Source organism: Loxodonta africana, chromosome 7 (genome assembly GCF_030014295.1).
Source record: "Loxodonta africana isolate mLoxAfr1 chromosome 7, mLoxAfr1.hap2, whole genome shotgun sequence".
In the NCBI taxonomy this organism is placed as follows: Eukaryota; Metazoa; Chordata; class Mammalia; order Proboscidea; family Elephantidae; genus Loxodonta; species Loxodonta africana.
The window spans coordinates 77623017-77648062 of NC_087348.1; the positions used below are offsets into that span (position 1 = coordinate 77623017).

At 37.6% G+C, this 25046-nt stretch overlaps 1 protein-coding gene across 2 annotated transcripts; it reads left to right on the forward strand.

The window, feature by feature from the left end:
* On the forward strand, window positions 1-21966 carry ZNF214 (zinc finger protein 214). 2 transcript variants are annotated; one of them, XM_023550895.2, is made up of 3 exons: window positions 1-582; window positions 18069-18230; window positions 20082-21966. In XM_023550895.2, exons 2-3 carry the CDS (start codon window positions 18092-18094, stop codon window positions 21773-21775), a joined length of 1833 nt encoding a protein of 610 aa, XP_023406663.2. In that variant the 5' UTR covers window positions 1-582; window positions 18069-18091; the 3' UTR covers window positions 21776-21966. The 2 variants fall into 2 exon arrangements, with proteins under 2 accessions (XP_023406663.2, XP_064144565.1); XM_064288495.1 differs by lacking the exon at window positions 1-582 and having other exon boundaries at window positions 17895-18230.
* Window positions 21967-25046: the final 3080 nt, after the last annotated feature.

Sequence of the window (25046 nt, forward strand, 5' to 3'; positions counted from 1 at the left end):
TAGACCTGGAGTCTTTCTCTAAGGTTCCAGTACCTCTCTGATTGTAATTCCAGTATTTATGGTAAAAAGTGGGAGAGGGCAATGGAATTATTTTTGTACTTAAAATGATTGAGAAAAAAACTCAAAAACTTTAAGAATGCAAAGGAACCCTTTAAAAAAAGAGTTGGTATTATTTCTGTTCTTACTGATACCAATAAACTAGGAAAGCCTTGAGGTTCAGATATGTTGAGTTACATAGAGAGCATCTACATTCCTTGAGGGACTAAACTGTGAAATCAAATTCCATGTTTTCCTGCCCAAACTAGAGTTGTATCTTTTGATACGTAGCTCCTTTTTTCTGATCGTTGAAAGGGAACTGTCATATTCTTAGGCTGTTTCTAATTTCTATCCAGGAGATTTGGGAGTCACACCCCATTAGTATGTGAAGATTTTAGTGAGTTTGAGAAGTTCAAGTCATGCCCAGGTCTTGAATTTTTTCTTTCTTCTCCCCTAGCTCAGCTTTCTCAACACTCCACTCTTCCCCAGAAGAGGAACACAAAGGAAGAAGACATGTATACTGTTTTCCTCGAAGTGTGATTACAGGTAAGATTGTCTTTTCTCATTTATAAAATGTCCATGAATTATCTGTGGGTAGTGGGGATTAGCAGAAGAAGCAATGGTGACAAGTGGACCAAACTGCATAGAAAGTGTTCTTCACTTGTCTGAGAGGCTTCCAGGCCTCCTATGCAGCAGGCCTCCGTCTCCTACCTGGTATCTTTTCTCAGCATTTACTCATTCATTCAGTCAGTCATTCAAGTCTGTTGTATACTTAGTACTGTTCTTGGTGCTCTGAGGTAAAGAACTGTAAGAATCTTTTCTTAACATTTGGGAAATTAAATCACATATGGTTAATAATTTCTGAAGTTATGGCACATTAAATAATACCAGAACAAGTGGCACTTAAAGACAAGAACAGGAACTTAGATTTGAATACGCATTATGGATAGGACACATCACTCCAGACAGGAACACCATCATTTATTCTCAGGCAGAATTTGAGGGGACAAATAAGGAAACTGGGCTAGTTGAGGGGAGCATTCCACTTGCGAATGAGTGAAGTGAGGCCATGTTGTGGAGGGTTGCTGGTTCAGACCCACCCAGAGGTGCCTTGGAAGAAAGAACTGGTGATCTGCTTCTGAAAGAACTGGTGATCTGCTTCTGAAAGAACTGGTGATCTACTTCTGTCAGCCTTGAAACCCCTATGGAGCAGCTCTGCTCTGCACACATGAGGTCACCATGAGTTGGAATCGACTTGATGGCAGCTAACATCAACAGCAGCTTTAATGTTTAACTGGTTATTTATTCTTGTGCACCACTCAAAGTCCCCCTCACATCAACCAGGATTAGGCATTAATGACACTTGGGTGGATTTACTTATAGTCTTGTCTAGTACTTAATGTACACGCATACTCACTAATCCATACAAACACTAAAATGTATGCATACATGTGTACCTATACACGTATACCTAATTTCTTGAGTGAGTCAATGGCTGTTATATGTATATATATTTTTTCATTTAATACATAAAGAACATTTTTCCAAGTGTTTTTTGGTAGCATAAGTTTTAAATGACCACATAGTATTCCATTCTAGGTATATACCATGCTTGATTTAAATTTTCTTTTATTGGGGAAAGATTTAAGTATTTTCTACTATTTTGATATTATAAGTGTACTTCTAATAAATGTCCTTATACATAATTCATTAACTACATATATTTTTATTTCCTTAAGATATCTCCGAGAAATGGGATGGCAGAGCCAAAAGATATATTTTTAAGGTTTTTGAAAAATATTACCAAGTTCTTTTTGAAAATATTATATAAACTATAACCATTTTATGTGTGATCTTACCTTGTTAGTATTGAGTATGATTTTTAAAATTTTACCTTGATTTGCATCTTTCGAATTGGAATCAACTTGACAGCAGCTAGAACTAGAAAGTCTTTCCTAAGGTTGAATAAGTTTTACAGACATTTATTGACCATGTGCATTCTTTCTTTGATGACTTGCCTCTTGACATACATTACCTTTTTTTTCCTACTGAATTTTTTGTTTACATTTGATAGTAGGTACTCTTTGTATGTAAAAGATATAAACTATTGGTTGTATATGCTGTAAATATTTCTCCTGGTTTATCAGGTTCTGGACCTACTACCTAAGCTTGTTTCATGCCTTACTATTTCCTAGTTCTGTGAACTTGGTTGATGTACTTAACCAGTTTTTGATCTGAAAAGTGGGAAAATGGAGCCTATTACATAGGGTTGTTAAGAAGGTTAAGTAATATCATACATGCAAGAAGCTTAGAACAGTGCTTGACATACAGAAAGAACTCACAGTTTAATGCTATTATGTTAGCTTTTTAAAACATAATACATATCTGATATAACTCTTTCAAGTCAGTGAGATACGAGTTGAGGCAGGGAGTCTAGCTTCATTTTTTTCCCCCAATGGCTAGTCAGTTGTTCCAGCATCATTAATTAAATAATCCTTCTCTTCCCCCTAAAATTTGATGTCATCTTTTTCATGTTTAAAATTCGCAGTTGTACTTGGGTCCTTTTCTGAATCTCTAATCAGAATCTATTGATCTTTCTCTCTATTCCAGTATTGACCTATGGTATTATAATTACAGAGTCTTCAGTAAGTTTTGTTATGTTGTTGGGTTAGTCTCCTTTCATTCTTCCTCTTTTTAGAATTCTCATATTTCTAAAGAAAGCACTTGAAGATCAGTTTGTCAGATCCTTCCATAACCTACCCCCTCTGCCAAAATCGTTTTAGTATTTTGATTGAGAACCCACTGAAAATATAGATAAGTTTAGTGAGAACAAAATCATAGTATTCATTTCTGCTACCTAAGATTGAGCAGTGTGTTCCTATTTTTTCAAGCCTTTTCTATAGAATTTTAAAACTTTAAGTAGATTCTAAGAATTTTTAAAAAAAATTTTATTGTGCTTTAAGTGAAAGTTTACAAACCAAGTCAGTCTCTCATATAAAAATTTATATATACCTTGCTATATACTCCTAATTGCTCTCCCCCTAATGTGACAGCATACTCCTCCCTCCAGTCTTTGTTTTTGTGTCCGTCTTACAAGCTTCTGACCCCCTCTGCCCTCTCATCTCCCCTCCAGATAGGAGATACCAACATAGTCTCATGTGTCTACTTGATCCAAGAAGCTCAGTCTTCACCAGCATCATTTTCTATCCCATTGTCCAGTCCAATCTCCGTCTGAAGAGTTGGCTTTGGGAATGGTTCCTGTCTTGGGCAAATTTTTTTTAGGGTTTTTTAATTGCTATTTTAAATATCATTTAAAAATAATATGTAGTGATTATTGTTTATATGTTTGGACTCTTTCTATATTTAATTGAATTTCAAATATTAATTGGAAATTTTCTATTGTGATATATACATGCAAAAAACATATGAGGACATAAATGTACAATTTGAAAAATGAAAACAATAAGAACACCCATCATCTAGACCACAAATACTTTCAGAAGCCCTCTGGTACTCCCACAGTTTCATTCTCTTCTTTTCTTAGAGAGGAAATCACAATCTTAAATGTTGTATTTATTATTTCTTAGCAAATTTTTACAGTTTTCATTACTTGTATCTGTAACTGTTCATAATGTTTACTTTTGTCTGTTTTTGAACATTATAAACAGAATCACTGGGTTGTGTATGTATTCTTCTGAGATTTGCTTCTTTATAATGTTAGCTTTTTATAGTGCATCCATGTTGCTTCATGTAGTTGTTCATTTTCACTGGGCTGTACTGTTTCACGGTATGAATAACAATTTACTTATCCATCCTACTGTTGGACCTTTTGTTTTTGGTTTTTTACTGTTCTAGCAGTTATGCTCAAAGTGTGTTCTTACACATATCTTCTAGTATACGTGTGTACGTTTCTCTCAGGTACAAACCTAAAAGTGAAATTCCTGGGATATTGAGTTTGCTCATAATTGCTAATAGTTTTTATTTGATTTTCTTGAGTGTCCTAGATACATAGTTGTAACCTTTCCAGATAATTTTGTCTAATTGCATTGGCCAGTGCTATCAAGTAAGTGATTTAAAAATAGTGAATTTGCAGTCAGATCTCTGGTTTTAATGGGAATACCTTTAATGTTTTACCTTTGGGTTTGGCATATGTTTGCATGTCTTTATTCTTATTTTGCTAAATTGCTTTGCTTGTAGTTTTAAATGAAAGGTACATGTTGAATTTTAATAAATACCTTTTTGGGCATCAAAATAATTATTTTGACTTTCTTCCTTAATATTCATATGAAGACTTATAGTTGTTTTCTATTTTGAACTTTCTTTTACCTTCTGGAATAGGCCTTCCCTTCACCATGCTATTATATGCTTTAGTATTGTAGCAGATTGAATTTTTCCAACAATGGCCACACTTAATAATTGATCCTGTCCTTCATGTTCTTCTTACAGTGTGACTGACACTCCTCCCATCAAAAGGTGGAGTCCGTGTCCCCTTCTCTCAAATATGGCTGGGACTTGTGATTGCCTCAACTAGTGGAGTACACCAGAAGTGATGCTGTGTGACTTCTGAGGCTAAGTGTAAAAAATGGCTCAGTGGCATCAGACCTCATCTGTCTTTGGGGGGAGGGGGTGGTGGGTAGAAAATCATCATCAACAGCATCAGCCCAAGGCTGATTCCTGTGAGGTAGAGGTCAGGCATACCTCCTGTCTCCAAACTTTTACCAGTTCTGACACCTGCCATTCCTTCCACGGCACTCTGCTGGGTTCAATAGCTCGTTGCAGTGGCCACACAGAACTCACAGATTATACTCACAGTTATGGGGTTTATTATGGAAGTGACAAGTTACAGCTTGGGATCAGGATGAACAGGCTACAACTCAGGATCAGGATCAGGAAGCATGTAGGCATAGTCTCTCTTCTTCAGTGCAGGCCAGTTTCTTCAATGCAGGCCAGTTCCCTCAGCTCCTCTTGGCCATGGAAGGCTCCTCTTGGCCCCCTTAGGACAGACTCCTGTCAACCCCTCCCAAAGAGAGGCTCTTCTCGGCCCCCTCAGGACAGGCTCCTCTCAGCCCTCTCATGACAGGCCTCCTCTCGGCCCATCCAGGACAGGCCTTCTCCTGGCTTTTGGCACCCACTCGGGCCTGACCTCTGCCCTGCTCAGTCAAGTGTTACAAAGCTCTTTAGCTCCATCAGGAAGTACCTGGAGGCACCCCACTCCACCAGTAAGCTTTGGCCTGAAGGTGGTCAGTGCTCTCGCACCATGGTTCTGCACATCCCTGTAGCCGCCTAAATCAGTGGGTTGGAAAGCCCAACATACCATCCTATGTAGGTGTCCTGGTTCTGCTGCTACCACTTGTCTGCTGCTAGAGTCTGCCAAGCTTGCCAGCACTTCTCACCGTCTCTGGTGATTTCAGTTCTGTTTGCCTCCTGGGTCTAGGAGTTTCTCAGCACAGGGACCCTGGGTCCGAAGGATGCATTCTGTTCCTGGCTCTTCTTCTTGGTCGTAGAGAGGTCTCCTCCCTGCTCTGGAATTGGCTCTCTTTTAGGCCTAGTGGGATGGCAAAACTGACCAATCCCCTCATTAGGTTCCAGACACCTTATTTGAATGGTTCCGCCACCACAGGGGTTCCATATTCCTTATTTGCATTCGTAGCAGGCTGTCCAATTTCCTTGGTGGGCCATAAACACCTTTTTTTGCATAGTCTCACCCAGTCACTTTATGGAAGTCACAGACCATGCATGGCTAGAAGGGCCATATTAAATAATTCACTGCACCACACTAAGTAATAAAAAGGATGCAGCTTTTGCTTGCCTCTCTCTTTTGGGAAACTTGCGATCATGTTGAGAGGTAACCCAGATCCCATGAAAGGACCATGTGGAGAGAAACAGAGACTTCCCATCAACAGTCAGCACCAACCTGTCAGCCATGTGAGTGAGCCATGCTGGAAGTGAATCCTCCAGCCCCAGTCCAGTAGTAGCTGACAGGTGATCACAATCTCATGAGATGTCCAAGGTGGAACTGCCCAGCCAAGGCACTTCTGAATTCCTGACCCAGAGAAACCACAAGAAATAATGGGTAATTATTGTTGTTTGTAAGCCACTAAGTTTTGGAGTAATTAGTTATGTGACAATAGATCATGAATACAGGTATGTCCCTGGATTTCATTGGACTTAGAAAAGTTTATATCAATATTCATTAGTAATATAGGTCTATAGTTTTCTGACTTTTGCTGTCTCAGTGTTTCCTGCCTTCTTAAAAATGCTTGGCAGTTTTTCTATATGCCTTGGAACAATTTAAAAGCATCAGATAATCTGTTCTTTGAAAATTTATTACTGGTATGTTTTCATTTATAAAGAAGTAGATGAGTTAGTCTCTGAGCCCTCTGTACTACTTGTTTATTTGTGTGTTTTGATTTTATTACTGTAGCTTGGTAGTGCATGTCAATCAATATCTGATAGGGGCAAGTCTTCCCACTTAGTTTATTTAAGTCTTTATGAACTGTTTTCCCTACCAAGTACATTTTAGGGAAAAAAATGTATTGTGTTCCTCAAAAAATCCAGATGAAAAATTTGGTTGGGAATATATTGACTTTAAGTTATTCCATCTAAGAGCAGGAAATCCTGGTGGCATAGTGGTTAAGAGCTACGGCCCCTAACCAAAAGGTTGGCAGTTCATATCCACCAGGCGCTCCTTGGAAACCCTGTGGGGCAGATCTACTCTGTCCTGTAGGATTGCTGTGAGTCAGAATCGACTCGATGGCAATGGGTTTGGTTTTGTTTTATTGAAGAGCATGGAAACATGTTTTTTCTTTTATTCATATAATCTCCTTTATTGAAGTGTGAAACTTTTCTTCAAACATTTCTTTGTATTCTTGGTTAAGACTTTTTTTTTACTATTGTGATTGGTATCTTGTTTTTCTAGTAGTTAATTGCTGATAAAATTATGCCGTTGCTTTACTCTATCTAGTGATTTTGCTGAATACACTTATTAGTTTATGATTTATCTGTGTACTCCATAGATGTCCATAACATATGCAAATAATGACATTTTATTTTATGTTTATTCTTCTAATTCTTACACTTCTTATTTCTTTTTCTTTTATTCTATTTACCAGGACCTCTAGTACAATGTTGAAAATGGCAGTTATAGTAGTCTTCTGTTACTATCTTAGAGACTATATATATATGTGTTTGTATGTGTACATATATACGTATATTAAAAAAAATACGTATATATGTATATATATCCCGTGCATCTGTCAGTTTGTCGTATTGTGGAGGCTTGTGTGTTGCTGTGATGCTGGAAATTATCAAACAATATTAATACCACACGTAAGTAAAATTTTGCTGAAGATCATTCAGAAGTACCTGCAGCAGTGTATTGACAGAGAAGTGCCAGAAATACAAGCTGGATTCAGAAGAGGACATGGAATGGAAGGAACAGAACCAGGGACATCATTGCTAATGTCAGATGGATCTTGGCAGAAATCAGAGAATACCAGAAAGATGTTTACTGGTGTTTTCTTGACTATGCAAAGGCATTTGACTGTGCAGATCATCACAAATTATGGAAAACATTGCGAGGAATGGAAATTCCAGAATACTTAATTGTGCTCATGAGGAACCTGTACATAGATCATGAGTCAGTTGTTCAAACAGAACAATGGGATACTGTGTGGTTTAATCAGGAAAGGTGTGTGTCAAGGTTGTATCCTTTCACCATACTTATTCAGTCTGTATGCTGAGCAAATAATCTGAGAAGCTGGACTTTGTGAACAAGAATGGGGCATCAGGTTTGGAGTAAGACTCATGAACAACCTGTGTTATGCAGATGACACAACCTTGCTCGCTGAAAGTGAAGCACTTACTGATGAAGATCAAAGACCACATGCAGCCTTCAGTATGGATTACACCTCAACATAAAACAAAAATCCTCACAACTGGACCAATGACCAACATCATGATAAATGGAGAAAAGATTGAAGTTGTCAAGAATTTCATTTTACTTGGATTTACAGTCAACTCCATGGAAGCTTGTTGTTGTTGTTAGGTACCGTCGAGTCGGTTCCAACTCATAGTGACCCTGTGCACAACAGAACGAAACACTACCCAGTCCTGTGCCATCCTTACAATCGTTGTTATGCTTGAGCTCATTGTTGCAGCCACTGTGTCTGTCCACCTCCTTGAGGGTCTTCCTCTTTTCCACTGACCCTGTACTCTGCCAAGCATGATGTCCTTCTCCAGGGATTGATCCCTCCTGACAACACGTCCAAAGTATATAAGACGCAGTCTCACCATCTTTGCCTTTAAGTAGCATTCTGGCCACACTTCTTCCAAGACAGATTTGTTTGTCCTTTTGGCAGTCCATGGTATATTCAATATTCTTTGCCAACACCACAATTCAAAGGCATCAATTCTTCTTCAGTCTTCCTTATTCATTGTCCAGCTTTCACGTGCATGTGATGCGATTGAAAATACCATGGCTTGGGTCAGGTGCACCTTAGTCTTCAGGGTGACATCTTTGCTCTTCAACACTTTGAAGAGGTCCTTTGCAGCAGATTTACCCAATGCAATGTGTCTTTTGATTTCTTGACTGCTGCTTTCATGGCTGTTGATTGTGGAAGCTGCAGTCAAGAAATCAAAGGGCGCATTACATTGGAAAAAATTTGCTGCAAAAGACCTCTTTAAAAAGTGTTGTAAAGCAAAGATGTCACCTTGAAGACTAAGGTGCACCTGACCTAAGCCATGGGGTTTTCATTCGCCTCATGTACATGTGAAAGCTGGACAATGAATAAGGAAGACCGAAGAAGAATTGATGCCTTTGAATTATGGTATTGGCGAAGAATATTGAATATACTGTGGACTGCCAAAAGAATGAACAAATCTGTCTTGGAAGAAGTACAACCAGTATGCTCCTTAGAAGCAAGAATGTCAAGACTACTTATGTACTTTGGACATGTTATCTGGAGCAGTCGCTGGAGAACGACATCATGCTTCGTAAAGTAGAGGGCGAGCAAAAATGTGGAAGACACTCAATGATATGGATTGACACAGTGGCTGCAACAATGGGCTGAAGCATTAACAATGATTGTGAGGATGGTGCAGGACCAGTCATCGTTTTGTTCTGTTGTACATAGGGTTGCTATGAGTCAGAACCGACTTGACGGCACCTAACAACTATATACATATATGTATAAAAGTTTCTCCATTAAGCTTAATGTTTGATATAGGTTCTTAATATATAACCTTTACCAATATAGAAATGGACTTTAAAAAACTTTTAGCAAACTAGAAGTTAAAAGGAGCCCAGGTGGCTCAGTGGTTAAGAGCTTGGCTGCTAACCAAAAGGTCGGCAATTTAAATCCACTAGCCACTCGTTGGAAACCCTATGGGACAGTTCTGCTCTGTCCTGTAGGGTTGATACGTGTCAGAATCAACTCGACGGCAATGGGTTTGGTTTGGTTTATATAGGTGTTAAACTTTACGTACTTTATCACATGATTTTTCTGTATCAGTTGAGATAATCGTGGTTTTCTTCTGTAGTTTTTTTTTTTTTAATTAAAAAAATGTTTTTATTGTGCTTTAGGTGAAAGTTTACAGCTCAAGTTAGTTTCTCATATAAAAATTATACACACATTGTTATGTGACCCTAGCTGCTATCCCTAAGATGTGACAGCACACTCCCTCTCCACTCTGGATTTCCTGTGTCCATTCAGCCAGCTTCTATTCCTTTCTGCCTTCCATCTCACCTCCAGACAGGTGCTGCCCATTTAGTCTCATTTATCTACTTGAACTAAGAAGCACATTCTTCACGAGTATCATTTTATGTCTTAATAGTCCAGCCTAATCTTTGTCTGTAAGAGTTGGCTTCAGGAATGGTTTTAGTTCTCGGTTAAAGGAGGGTCGAGGTGCCATGTTTTCTGGGGTTCCTCCAGTCTCAGACCATTAAGTCTGGTCTTTTTACTTGAATTTGAGTTCTGCTCCCACTTTGCTCTTGCTCTGTCAGGGTCTCTCTCGTGTTCCCTGTCAGGGCAGTCATTGGTGGTAGCCGAACACCATCTAGTTCTTCTGGATGTAATCTCTGGTTTATGTGGCCCTTTTTGTCTCTTGGGCTAACATTTTCCTTGTGTCTTTGGTGTTCTTTGTTAGCCTTTGCTCCAGGTAGGTTGGGACCAATTGATACATCTTAGATGGCCGCTCACCAGCTTTTAAGACCCCAGATACGACTCACCAAAGTGGAATGCATTAGATTTTCTTAATAAACTTTGTTATGGCAGTTGACCTAAATATCACCTGAAACCATCGTCTCCAGACCCTTACCCCCATTAACTCTCCCTCAACGTGTTTGGTTGTGTCCAGGAAACTTCTTAGCTTTTGGTTTAGTCCAGTTGTGTTGACTTCCCCTGTACTGTGTGTTGTCCTTCCCTTCACCTAAGATAATTCTTTGTCTACAGTCTAGTTTAGTGCTTTTTGTAGTCTTTTAACATGATGAATTATATTAATAGACTTATTCCATCTTGAACCATCCTTGCATTTCTGGAATAAACCATGCTTGATCATGATGCTTATTTTTAATAAATCACTCTATTCAGTTAGGTAATATTTAGACTTTTGCATATTTATGAAATTTACTTACATGCCTATAATTTTTTTTTGTATTGTCCTTATCTGATTTTGCAATCAAGATTACACTAGCCACATAAAATGACCTGGCAATTTTTACTCTTCTTCTGTTTTCTAAAACAATTTGATTCTGATAGTAGTTAACTATTACCTGAGTATTTGCTGGAAGTCACCTTTAAACGCTTTGGCTTTTCAGGGAGGGAGGAAGAATCTTGGGTATGATTTCTGTTTTTTTTAATACTTACTGGTACATATAATTTTCTATTATTCTTTAATCTGTTTTGACATTTTATATTGGCATTTTATACTTTACTAGGAATTTGTCCCCCTGTATAGGTTTCCAACTTTATGTGCATATACTGTATTTTTATGCAAATAATGTGCACCTTCTACATTTGTTTGCCAACTGCGCCCTCTCCCTGTAAGGTATTTCCATAAGCATGCTATGCTTATTTTTTTACAGCAACATGTAAAAAAAACATTGGTGTAGTGGGGCTTATGAAAATACCTTGTCGGGGAAGGGTATGGTTGGCAAACAAATGCAGAAGGCGTGCATTATTTGCGTAAAAACATGGTAGTTTATTACACCCTCATGTGATCTTTAAACTCTTGTGTCTGTAGTTATTTTCTCATTTTCTCCAATTTTTTTTATTATAATCATCTTCCTTTTTTAAAAAATAAGTCTTGGCAGAGATCTGTATTAACTTTTTTAAAAGCATCTTCTGGCTTTATATATTTTATCAGTCATTAATTTGTCTTTTACATCTTTGACTTTCAGCTTTGTTCTTTGGCTTGCTCTGTTTTTGAGGAGGATTGTTTGTTTCTAACTTTCTGGGCTGAATGCTTAGTTTATTTCTAGCCAGTCTTGTTTCCTTTAAAAATTTTCCTCTAAGAACTTTTTTATCTGAGTCTGACAAATTTTGATGTGTAATTACTATTAGTAAGTTCAGATTTTTCTCATCATTATATTTTCCTTTTTAACGCAAGGGCTTTTTAATGCTATGTTACCTGGATCCCAGAAGCCTTTTTTTTTTTTTTTTTTTGTAATTGTTACTAGTTTCTAATTTTATTGCATTATAACTAGATAATGTATTTTGTACAATCTTGATTCTTTGGAATTTACTGAGTCTTTTTTATGGACTGTTACAACAGCTCTAACTTTTTTCAGTACTGTGTATGCATGAAAATGATGTTTTGTGTTTTGGCTATATAGAGTTCAACACAGATGAAACAACCCAAGCTTCTTCATTGGGTGGAAACCCTGGTGGCGTAGTGGTTAAGCGCTAAGGCTGTTAACCAAAAGGTCAGCAGTTTGAATCCATCAGGCGCTCCTTGGAAACCCTGTGGGGCAGATCTACTCTGACCTGTAGGGTCGCTATGAGTTAGAATTGACTCAATGGCAGTGGGTTTGGTTTTTTTTTGTTGTTGTTGTTTTCTTCACTGGGTAACGGTCAGCCTTCATATTAATGCTTTTTTTGGTTTGCTTGATCTGTCATTTTCTGAAAGCAGCATATTAATGTCTCTAATTACAATTGATGGAATACATATTTCTCCTTGTACCTGTCACAGTTATTACTTGATATATTTTGAAACTACTTGTGGATGCAGTTTGCTTATGTTGGATATATTTTTGTGCTATTATTGTTCAACTACAGATATTTAAGAAATCATACATTTTTTGTTCCTTGTGATCTTTTTGCCATACATTTTATCTCAACTGAAGTTAAGCTTGCCATTTCAACTTCCTTTTGGTTCCTATTTGTGTGGTATGTCTTTTTCTATCCTTTTATTTCCTATGTATTTTTCCCTTAAATGTATCTTTTGCAGACCACATGTTGTTGAGTCTTATTTTTGAATATAAGAATCTATCTTTTAATTGTTGAGATTAAGCCATTACCATGTATTATAATTACAGTTATGTTATTTTTGCCACCTTATTATTTATTTATTTTTCCTCACTTTCTGCTTTCTTTTGGAACAGATTATCTTCTGTTTTGTTTGGTTTTTATAGATTCTATTTTGGTTTTTATGGTAATAGGATGGTTGCTCTTAATTTGAAACCCACATTAATTTTTATTGCTTCTATTGATTTCTTAAACTTTTTAATATCTAGTTCATTTCTTTAATAAGGAGACTCTTTAGCACACCTTTATGTCTCTTTTTTCAATCTCCCCTTCATCATGTTTGTATTTTCAAAAATTGTAGTTAAAAGTGGCTATAGATAATGCTTTCTCCTTTTTTTTTTCTAAAGGTTTTTTCTTTGTTATAACAATAAACTTTCCCAAGATATTTGATCGCATTTCCTTATCATATCTCATGAAGCTTTTCCTGGATTTGTTTCTCTTCTTAATTGACTTGTTAGAAAAATAGAGAGGTAAGTGCGTTTGTTTAAAATATTTAGACTTTTAAAAGAAAGAAATATATATGTTAAATTAAAATCAGAGGAAAAAAATGGAAGTGGGAAGTAATTAATAAAATTCTGTCAATCAAAGAGAAGACAGGAAAGGATAGTGGAGACTTTTTTAAAATAAAAAAAAAAAACCATGACTTTAGAAATAAGTTCAAATCTACCAGTAACCACAATAAATGAAAATGAACAAAACTTACCTATAAAGACACTGAGTCATACAGATTTGATGAAAAAGAAAATTCTGCTCTATGCTGCTAAAGACCTACGCAAATTAACGCCACTAAAAAGGTTAAGTAATGGTTACATAATGGCAATGATCCATCAGTGAGATATATTAATTATGAACTTTTATGTACCTAAGAATGTGTTTCAAATGTGTATTCAGCAAAGCATGTCAAAATTACAAGAAGGAATCAAAACTCCAAATTTATAGAGAATGATTTTTACAGACCATTTTTGAAAAGAACCTTAAAAAAAACTTTAATAATTGGAGTAACTATGTTCATAGATGGGAAGATAAAAAGAATATCAAGTTTATATAATTGTTGGGGGGGTGGGGAGGCTCATTTATATACAAAAGAGAGAGAAGGAAAAGATGATGAAATATTAGTTATCAAACTCCTTGGAGAAACTGATTCCCTCTCATGCAAGAAATGCAGCGAGAATGAACACAGGACATTTGTTGTGCCAGAAAGCAAGAAAGTTCTCAAAGACTTAAACGGTCATGTCACAAGAATGGGAGCCAACCTGATGGGACTCCCACTAGTCCAAAATGGGGCAGTTTTGAACGTCTAAAAGAAAAATATCTACAGTGTGACTGAAACACATCAAATATGTAAAAAAGGATTAGGTCATAAAAGTGCTAAAAAGCAAAACTATACAGATTTCATTGGTCATAATTGGTGGTTGCTTCACCCCATGTCATTACCATGAAAGCTGATTTTTAAAAGGGACTAGGTCATGAAGGATAATGAAGCATTTATTCTGCCTGTTTCATTTGGGCTACATTTTTTTGGATAACCAGCAAATTTGTGATGAAAAATTCTTCATTATAGAAGAATTATAGCTTGTATATGCACAAGGAATGATAGAATTAGAAAACCAATTTGCAATTCCCAATGAAATGACAGATTTAGGAAATGATCATCATTTGCTGCTAAGGTTTTTAGGGAAAGATTGATGGGGAACGTTATAATGGAGGCATTGGGCTGATATCACCTGAACCTATTGATCATTTTAACAACTCTATAAGTGGGCCAAACTAGACATTATGTGCTTCCTGAAATGTTGCAACAGGAAGTACATAGCAAGTGTTCTTGTCAGAAAAAAAAAGAATGAACCTTAATCAAAGTAGGCCTGTGGAACAAAAGAACCAGCAAACAGGAATGGAATAAAGATCAGTTAGCACCCCACAAGCAAACAGTTAGCCCAATCATTGATATGAGATGTTCTACGGCAGCGCAAGTCCAGGTGTGGTCCCAGCAGCAGACCAGCAGCATCAGCATCGCTTGTAAGCTTTTTAGAACTGTAGAATCTTAATATTAGAATAGCTGTAGACAGGATCCAGGAAACGTTTAACAAGTTCTCCAGGTGATTCTGATGCTCACCAAAGTTTGAGCATCAGTGTTCTACAAGATAAATGACTGGGTTCCTTTAACTGGGTTCCTTTAAAACGGGGAGGGGGACAGATGGGTAGGAGGGGACTGTTACAGAACGAGAGAGATTTAAGAAACATAACAATAACCAAATATAATTTGTGGACCTTTCTTAGATCCTTATTCAGACCAATGAACTGTAAAGAATATTTTTATGACAATCAGAAACATTTAATTTGAAGTGGGTGTTAGATGATGATGATGTTGTTAGTTGCCCTGGCATCAGTTCTGACTCATGCAGCCCCATGTGTGTCAGAGTAGAGCTGTACTCCATGGAGTTTTCAAGGCTGTCACCTTTCAGAAGCTGTCTTATGAGGCTTCTCTGAGTGGGTTCAAACTGCCAGTGTTTTGGTTAGTAGTCAAGCACTTAACAGTATTTGCCACCCAGGGACTCTTAGTGATATTAAGTAAGTATTATCAATTTTGGTACACAATTATGTTCTTTAAAGTCCCTATCAGTTGATGAAAGATATATACTGAAATATTTATGAAATAATTATAAGTGAAATGATATTATTCCTGGGATTTGCTTTAAAATACTCTAACCAGTAATAATAACCAGTAATAATAATGGTAACAAAAACAACAATAATCATGGGGAAGGCAGGGTTGAAACATAATAGGCAAAATGTTGATAATTGTTGAATGATTACATGGGACCTCATGCTTTTCTCTTTACTCTGGTGAATGTTTGAAATTTTCCATGGTAGTGCTTAAAGTCTTGAAGGATATATGTTAAAATTATGATCAGTTTGGGTGATGGTGTACAAAGGTCTATTTTTCATAAAACAAAATGACTCTGTTTATACAGTGTAATACTGTTCCCTTAGATTTTGACTTGTCTGATATTAATATTGCAAAACCTACTTTATTTTTGTCCATGTTTTTCTGTTACAGCTTCGGCTGTCCTTTCATTTTTAATCTGTCAGAATTCAATGGTTTGGGGTGTGTCTTTATAAAAGCATTAATTGCACTACATTTTAAAGCTCACTGTTAGCATTCTTTTCACTACTAATAGACTTACTTGTCATTTTATTGTTTAATTCTTTTTTCTGTATAGAGTTATTATACCTATTAATTTTGAATATAGATTTCCTGTATTTTTTTTTAGTGGAGAAAAATGTTTGCAACATGTTTTTAAAAGTATTTTGGTGGGACATTTCATAGTATTTTTTGGTAAATTGAAATGCACATGCCTGGGCATTTCACTTCAGGAAATTTGCCTTCTAGAAATATTTACCTGAATGCTCAATAATATATTTAAGAAAATTGTCTGCTGGTGTATTGTGATAGTCAAACAGCTGGAAAGAGTCTTCGTATCAGTCAGTATGCAAGCAGTTAAAACTGTAACATCATAAAATGAAGTACTATGCAACACTTAAAATTGTAATATGTTGGTTATCTATTGTTGCAGTTATCCCAAAATTTAGCAGCTTAAAGTGACAAACATTTGTTATCTCACATAGTTGTTATGGACCAGGAATCTGAGATCAGTATAGTTGGCTTTTTCTGGCTCAGGGTCTTTCATGAGGTTGCAGTCAGTCAAGCTGCTGGCAGGGACAGTCATCTGAAGGCTTCACTGGGGCCGGAGGATCCACTTCTAAGACAGTTCCCTTGCGTGACTTTTGGCAGGATACCTCATTTCTCACTGACTATTGGTAGAATGTTTTCACTGGCTAATTTTTTTTTCAGAAGTAGACCACCAGGTCCCTCTTCCTAGTTTGTCTTAGTCTGGAAGCTTAGCTGAAACCTGTCCATCATGGGTGACATTGCTGGTATTTATTTGAATACCAGTGGCAAAGCTTCCAGTATCCCAGCAACATGCAGGCCTCCACAGTATGACAAACTGGCAGACACGTGGGGGATGAAAATCAAAGACTATAGCCTTTAGTAAGGATTACACCTCAACATAAAGAAAACAGAAACCCTCACAGTTGGACCAATAAGCAACATCATGATAAACAGAAGATTGAAGTTGTCAAGGATTTTATTTTACTTGGATCTACAGTCAACACCCATGGAAGCAGCAGTCAGGAAATCAAACGACTCATTGCATTGGGCAAATCTGCTACAAAAGAACCTCTTTAAAGTGTAAAAAAGCAAAGATGTTACCTTGAAGACTAAGGTGCGCCTGACCCAAGCCATGGTATTTTCAGTTTCCTCATATGCATGCAAAAGCTGGACAGTGAATAAGGATGACCAAAGAATTGATGTCTTTGAATTATGGTGTTGGCAAAGAATATTGAATATATCATGGATTTCCAAGAGAACTAACAAATCTGTCTTGGGAGAAGTACAACCAGAATGCTCCTTAGAAATAAGTATGGCAAGACTTTGTCTCACATACTTTGGACAATGTTTTCAGGAGGAATCCGTCCCTGGAGAAGGACATCATGCTTGGTAGAGGGTCAGTGCAAAAGAGGAAGACCCTCAATGAGATGGATTGACACAGTGGCTAAAACAGTGGGTTCAAGAGTAACAGCGATTGTGAGGATGGTGCAGGACTAGGCAGTGTTTCGTACTGTTGTACACAGGGTGGCTATGAGTCAGAAAGGATGCAACAGCACCCAACAACATCAGCAACATTGGTAGCAGGTGCCACTTCCTGGCCACATGTATCTCTTCACAGGGCTGCCTAAGTGTCCTCAGGAAATGGCAGCTAGCTTCCCCCAAGAGAAAGAGAGACAGGAAGAAGCATCAGTGCCTTTTATGACCCAGTCGCCAAAGTTCCACAACAATTACTTCTCTTTCATTTTTTTTTTTTTCTGTTTGTCAGAAGTCAGTCGCTAAGTCCAGCTGTCATTCAAGGCGTGGGGAAATGGATCCACCGCATAAAGAGAAGAATATCAAATAATTTGTGGACATATTTTAAAACTACCATAAATAAGACAGGCCTAAAATGATAAATCATGAAATACTAATATAAACAATATTGAGAAACATTGTTATAATTAGCAAATAGTTTTGGTCCAAAGTATGCACACTTGGGTCTATATCCTACCTCTGCTATCTTCTAGGTCTGTAATCTTAGGAATTTACTTAATCTCTTTCAATCACTGTTTACTAATTTGTGAAAAGGGGTAATAGTATTTACAGCACAAGATTGCTATGAGGATTAATTGAAATATTATATGGAAGCACTTACTCAGTGGTTAACAGACATGCTATATAAATATTTCTTATGATGGTGATTGTGTTCAAGGACTGGATACATTATTCATCTGTTTGAGTACTATTATTTCTGCCCTTACTTTTTTGTTCTTTTTCCTTATTAGTTTTTTTTCTATTTGGTTTGCCACTTGTGTTACTTGCTGAGTGTATTTTTCTTTGTTCATCTTCTCACTTAGATTTCTTCTTTCTGGAAAGCCTGATGTTTGACCAGATGGCAGTAACATTTGAAGATGTGACTGTTATTTTTACTTGGGAGGAGTGGAAATTCTTGAATTCTTCTGAAAAGAAGCTCTACAGAGAGGTCATGTGGGAGAACTACACAAATGTCATGTCAGTAGGTAAAGTTGTCCCAGCTCTTAACAAATAGACTGTTTCTGTTTGAACCAGTGTTGTTGAGTATTTTGGTTTTATATCTGAATATTTTGGTCTTGAGGGTTGTGGGGGAAATAGTCTTAAAAATGTGTCTTAAATCAGGTGACATAGACATCTTCCAAGACACCTGGACTGTGTAATTAATAGGTACCTGTATTTATTGTTTTTAGTCATTTTCTGGTTTACACTTAAAGGACAGATCTCCAGACAGAGCCAGTTTTGTGTAGTCCTAGATTTGTTTTCTCTTCACATTATTTGTACAAATTAGTTTTTGCTGTATAACAACCTGTTCCAAACTTAAGGGCTTAAAACAACAATCTTTATTATTTTTCATAATTCTAATTGGCTGGATGGTGGTTCTGTCGTGGAGTGGCATGACTGGGGCTATGTGGTCTAAGATGGGGCTGGATGCCTAACGTACATGTATGGCAGTTGTTTTAGTGTTAGTGGGGATGATGGAGATATGCTGGCCATATGTCCCTTTTCAAGCAGGCCACAGCTCATTTACATGAGGGCTGTCACAGGATTTTCAAAAGCAGAGAGAGGGTAAGGCCCCAGTATGCAGGCAATTTTCAAGTCTCTGGCTTGTATCACTTTTGCTGATGTTCCAGTGACCAAAGCATGTTGCATAGCCCAGAGTCAGTTTGGAGGGGGAACACCCAAAGGTATAGATAAAGGTAGAGAGTTAATGCAGCCATTACTGCGCACAATCTACCGTGCTATTCTAGAAGACAAAAAGTACAAATAATATTTTATTTCTGCTAATAATGCCCCATATAGAGCAATGTAATTAAATTTCAGTCTTTATGGCTATTTTCATAAAACAGTCACCCTTACTCTTATTTTTGAACCAAAACCAAAAAACCAAACCCATTGCTGTTGAGTTGATTTTGACTCATAGCGACCCTATAGGACAGAGTAGAATTGACCCATAGAGTTTTTAAGGGGTGCCTGGTGGATTCAAACTGCCGACTTTTTGGTTAGCAGCCGTAGGTCTTAACTACTGTGCCACCAGGGTTTCCTATTCTTTAAAAAAATTTTTGAACAGTGCCTGGTAAATAATAGGTACTCAAGATACACTTGTGGAATGAATGAATACATAAATGAATAGAAAAATAAATGAATTTTAGACCCAAATAGAGCAACCAAAGTCATGACCATTCTTTCCTACCCCCACATATATTCAGTACACATATTCTTGTCCTTTTCAACCAGTTTTTATCACAGTTAATTTTTGATAATTGCTAATTTCATTGTTCTGTGTGCATTTCCTCTTTCAAAACAAGGATCACTGTAATGTCTTGGTATGTGGAGATACAAAGATAAATTATATTACCCCTACCTTCATTGAGGGAGCCCTGGGGGCACAGTGGTTAAGTGCTGCAGCTGTTAATCAAAAGGTCAGCAGTTCGAATCCACCAGCCACTCCTTGGAAACCCTAAGGGGCAGTTCTGCTCTGTTCTGTAGGGTTGTTATTGTCAGAATCGGCTTGACAGCAATGGGGTACCTTCATTGAGCTCACAAAACTTTGGGGGATAGTTCCCATTATTTTCTGTCCATTCTGTTTTTGAGAATCCACCAAAAAAAATTGGAGCATGGTACAATTGGATGTTAATCTTTTATAGTCTAAAAGTCAGTTTTCTTAGTCTCAGACATGCAAAATGAAAAATCATGAAGGACAAATAATGCAGATTGTTTCCCTGCTCAAATAAAAGGTTAAACTCTTCCTATAATTCTGGAGGTCATTTATTGAGATACTTGGAAATTTTTAAACACAGCCTTCATCTCATCACTGGATTATCTGCTTATTCTTCTAGGACAGTGGAATGAGAGCTACAATCCCCAAGAACAAAGATTCAGATATTTAGAACATGACAGTCTTTCTTGCTGGAAAGGCTGGAGGAATGCCAGCACTTGGGTATATGAAAATCAGAACTATGTGGAAACTGTTCAGGAGGTAGATTCCAAGGACCTAATGCAGCAAGACCTTTCCCACTGCCAAGAGTGGTTAATATTCTCTACACAAGTACCAAGATATGGAACCTATGAACTGACTTTTGAAGGCAGAAGTCCCAGGAACTTTAAGTATAAAAAGTTTATACCGTGGCAGTCCTTAGAAACAAAAAACACTCAAGACTATGGGAAAGAAATTTACGCAATTGAATTGCATGGTTTTCAAGGAGACAGATACCATGTTGCCATATCCAGGAAAAATCCCTCTGTGGAAAAAGAACAGAAGCTCATAGTTCATCGTTCATATGTCCCAATAGAAGAAACCCTTCCAGAGTTCATTGGTGAGATACACCAAAATGACCTGCTGAAAGAATCTGTGGAAGAAAAATACTGTGGATGTAATAAATGTAAAGAAATTTATTACTGGAGCTCACAGTGTGTTCTTCACAAGAGAAATCCATTTGGAGAAAAGCTCTATCAATGCTCCATCAGCACAGCATGCTTCTCTCAGAGATCAGACCTGTGTAGACATCCAAGAATCCACGTAGGTAAGCATCTGTACAGATGTGATGACATTGACAGTCACTTTAGTCAGAGCTCAGGTGTTCACTTTCATCAGACAGTCCACACAGAGGAGGTACCTCACATATGTCATGTGTGTGGTAAGAGCTTCCATCAGATCCTTAGTCTTCACAGTCATCGAAGAGTCCACACAGAAGAGAAACTCTATAAATTTGAGTGTGATAAGGACCTCAGTAGAAATTCATTACTTCACATTCACCAGAGACTTCACATAGGAGATAAACCTTTTAAGTGTGATCAGTGTGGCAAGAGTTTTAGTCGGAGTTCAGTACTTCATGTTCATCAGAGAGTCCACACAGGAGAGAAACCATATAAGTGTGCTGAATGTGGAAAGGACTTCAGTCAGAGCTCAAATCTTCGAATTCATCAGTTAGTCCACACAGGAGAGAAGTCCTATAAATGCGATGACTGTGGTAAGGGCTTTACCCAGCGCTCAAATCTTCAAATTCATCAGAGAGTACATACAGGAGAGAAGCCGTATAAATGCGATGACTGTGGAAAGGACTTCAGTCACAGCTCAGATCTTCGTATTCATCAGAGAGTCCATACAGGGGAAAAACCCTATATTTGTCATGAATGTGGTAAGGGTTTCAGCAAAAGTTCAAAGCTTCACACTCATCAAAGAGTACATACTGGAGAGAAACCCTATAAATGTGAAGAGTGTGGTAAAGGATTCAGTCAACGTTCACATCTTCTCATTCATCAGAGAGTCCACACAGGAGAAAAACCCTATAAATGTGTTGACTGTGGAAAGGGCTTTAGTCATAGCTCAAATCTTCACATTCATCAACGAGTCCATACAGGAGAAAAACCTTACCAATGTGCTAAATGTGGTAAGGGTTTCAGTCATAGCTCAGCTCTTCGAATTCATCAAAGAGTCCACACAGGAGAGAAACCTGATAGATACCATAAGTATTATAGGAGACTTGATCAAAATTCATATCTTCACAATAACCACAGAAGAGAAACCTTATAATTTTATTTAGTTAAGAGCTTTAATCAAAGCTTAAACTTTAAACCAAATAAGTACTGCTGGGAAGAAAATCCTGTAAGTAACCCAAATAATGCCACACAACATTTATAGTTTTCCCTAACTCCCACTAAATCATTTGCTTTAAAAGGTGATCCTTAGGAAATTCTTATATATTTAAAATTAAAGTACATTTTCTTTTTCTACTATACATATAATGCATAAAAAAAAATGCATAGTCATTTTAAATATATACAAGATTAAAGGAGAAAATTCATCCCGTTTCATTCTAGGCTTTTTTTCTCTGCATTTTAATGTGCTTGAACTCGTATGTTCAACTTTGCATTTTCACTGACTTCAAAACATTTTCTTAAAATTTGCTTTGAATCGAAACTGGCTTATCATCTCTGGAACAACATTTCTTGACTCCCTCAAAGTCAAGGAAGCCATAGAAAAAGGTGGAAACACACAACACTTGAAATTCAAACTGGTAAACAGCTTTACTGCTTGAATATGGAAGAATTAACTAGACAGCCAGTAGAATTCAGTTGCTCAGGAAACAAAGGACACTTGATAAAAGATAGGACAGCTTTGTTATTACCCTGTATCAGAGATAGGATGTCTTAGATATGTTATCTCTTTTAACCAGAAAACTCTGAATCCAGTGTTCTATTGCAGGGGTGTTGCTCTTTGAGATAACTACAACTCACTCTCACCCTCTTTCCCAGTTTTCCGTATTTATTCATAGGTTCAGACACAAAGGAACTGTAGGCACAAGATTGTTGCCCTAAGTAAGTTATGGAAGGTGTGGGCAAAGGCAGGAAAATCACTGACAGGAGTAAATGCTAGAAATTGCAGATAGCCCATTGGTTCAGAATCAGAGATCCAAGCAGTAAAATTTGATTTCATCTCAGTAGAACAGAGTTGTACTATATGAATATCTGCTAGTAACAGAATTGAACTCAGCTATGTGTAACAATGAACCCTCAAGCTAATTATGTAAGAAGAAAATTTGGCCATTATGAAAATTGAGTACAGTCAGTAGGAATACACAAAGCCTGACAGTATTGACATACAAATATGTTTAGATATTACTTCCCAAGAGGGAAAGAAAAAAGTTGGCCCGTTTGGGGAAGTAAGAAGGAATTGTAATACCGAAGAAAGGAATATTATCCTGAAAATTTAGAAACCTGTAGCCCTAAAAATTAGCTATTTCAGGTTGCAGAAAAAATTTTGAAAATAATTGGTGTCTTCAGTAGCATAGCAGGAAACCTAATGCTACATTCTTTGCCCTTTATCTCTGCATCAGGAGTTGGGATACTGTCTAAGTAACCATAGTTTTTTTTAAAAATAGTACTTGGAGACATTAAAAAATGTAGCTGTGAACTTCACCCAAAAGGAATGGAAACAACTGGATCCCACACATGGCCCTGTAAAGGCATGTGATGCCGTAAGAACTTGATTTCACTGGCTAAGATGGTTTTTCTGTAACTCACGTTATAGCATTTGGAGTATCTTTGCTTCCTCTATTGAATATGACCGCGTAACATCATGATATTTAAGGAAAAGGAACTACCAAAAAACCCAGATGCATCGCAGTTGGGTCGATTCTGACTCATGGTGACCCCATGTGTTACAGAGTAGAACTGAGCTCCATTGGGTTTTCTCGGCCGCAGCCTTTACAGAAGCGATTGTCAGGCCTTTCAGAGCTGCTGGATGGGTTTGAACTGCTGACCCTTCCATTAGTACTTGGGTGCAAACTGTGCCACCCAGGGACCTTGGAAGGAATTACATAAGGGTATAAATACCAGCAGCCATGGTTCAATAGGAGCCACCAACTGAATCATTGCTGTGCTGAAGTCTAAGAGGCTATGTTGAAAATTAAAAAGAGGGATTAAAATATTAGCACAGGTGAAGAACTATCAATCCTACAGAAAGTAGAAGAGAAGTAGAAATTGGGACAGTCTTAGTTATCTAGTGCTGCTGTAACAGAAATACTACAAGTGGATAGCTTTAACAAATTTATTCCCTCACAGTTTAGGAGGCTAGAAGTCTGAATTAGGGTGCCAGCTCTGGGGGAAGGTCCTTGTCTCGTTTCAACATCTGTAGGCTCACTGTTCATTGGAGATCTCCATGTGTCTTGGCATCAGTCTTTCCCTGGGTCTAGGAGGTTCTCAACAGAGGGACCCCAGGTCCAAAGGACGTTCTGTGCTCCCAGCTCTTCTTTCTTGGTGGTACTGAGGTCCCTCCTCCCTGCTTGCTTCTCTTTTTCTCTCTTAAAAGATAAAAGATGATGCAGTCCACACCCCAGTGAAACTCCCCTTAGATCTATTAGGGCTGTGACCTGAGTAAGGGTGGTGCCTTAAGTAAGGGTGATGCATCCCACCCTAATCCTGCCCCATTAACATAACACACATAAACTAATCCTCGTTAGCATAACCTAATCCTGACTCATTACCACATAGAAGCCAGGATTTACAACACATAAAAAGGATAATTACATCAGATTACAAAATGGAGGACAACCACACAATACTGGGAATCATAGCCTAGGCAAGTTGACGCATATTCTTGGGGGACACAATTCAATCTATGACCAAACCAAACCCAGTGCCGTCGAGTCAATTCCGACTCATAGCAACCCTATAGGACAGGATAGAACTGCCCCATAGAGTTTCCAAGGAGCACCTGGCAGATTCAAACTGCCGACCCTTTGGTTAGCAGCCGTAGCATTTAACCACTACGCCACCAGGGTTTCCTCAATCTATGACAGACATACAAAATTTTGAAAATATGAGCCACACAAAAACTCTAAAAAAAAAAAAAAAACTAGGAGTGTAAAAGTAAAGATTCTAAACCATTGCTTAATACACCTTATCTAATGCTGCTACAACGAAACACCACAAGTGGATGGATTTAACAAATGGAAATTTATTTTTTCACAGTTTAGGAAGCTAGAAGTCCCAATGTATAGGGCCTGCTCCTGGGGAAGTCTTCCCTGTCAGCTCTCTGGGAAGGTCCTTTTCTCTTCAGCTTGTTTCCTGATTCCTTGGAGATCTCCATGTGGCTTGGCATCAATCTTTCCCTATCTCTGCTCACTTGTTTCATCTCTTTTAAATCTCAAAAGACATACCCTACACCAATTCTGCCTTATTAACACGACAAAGACAACCCATTCTCAAATGGGATTATAACTACAGGCATAGAGGTTAGGATTTACAACACATTTTGGGGGGACATAATTCAATCCATAACATCTGCAAACGTTGAACTGGTA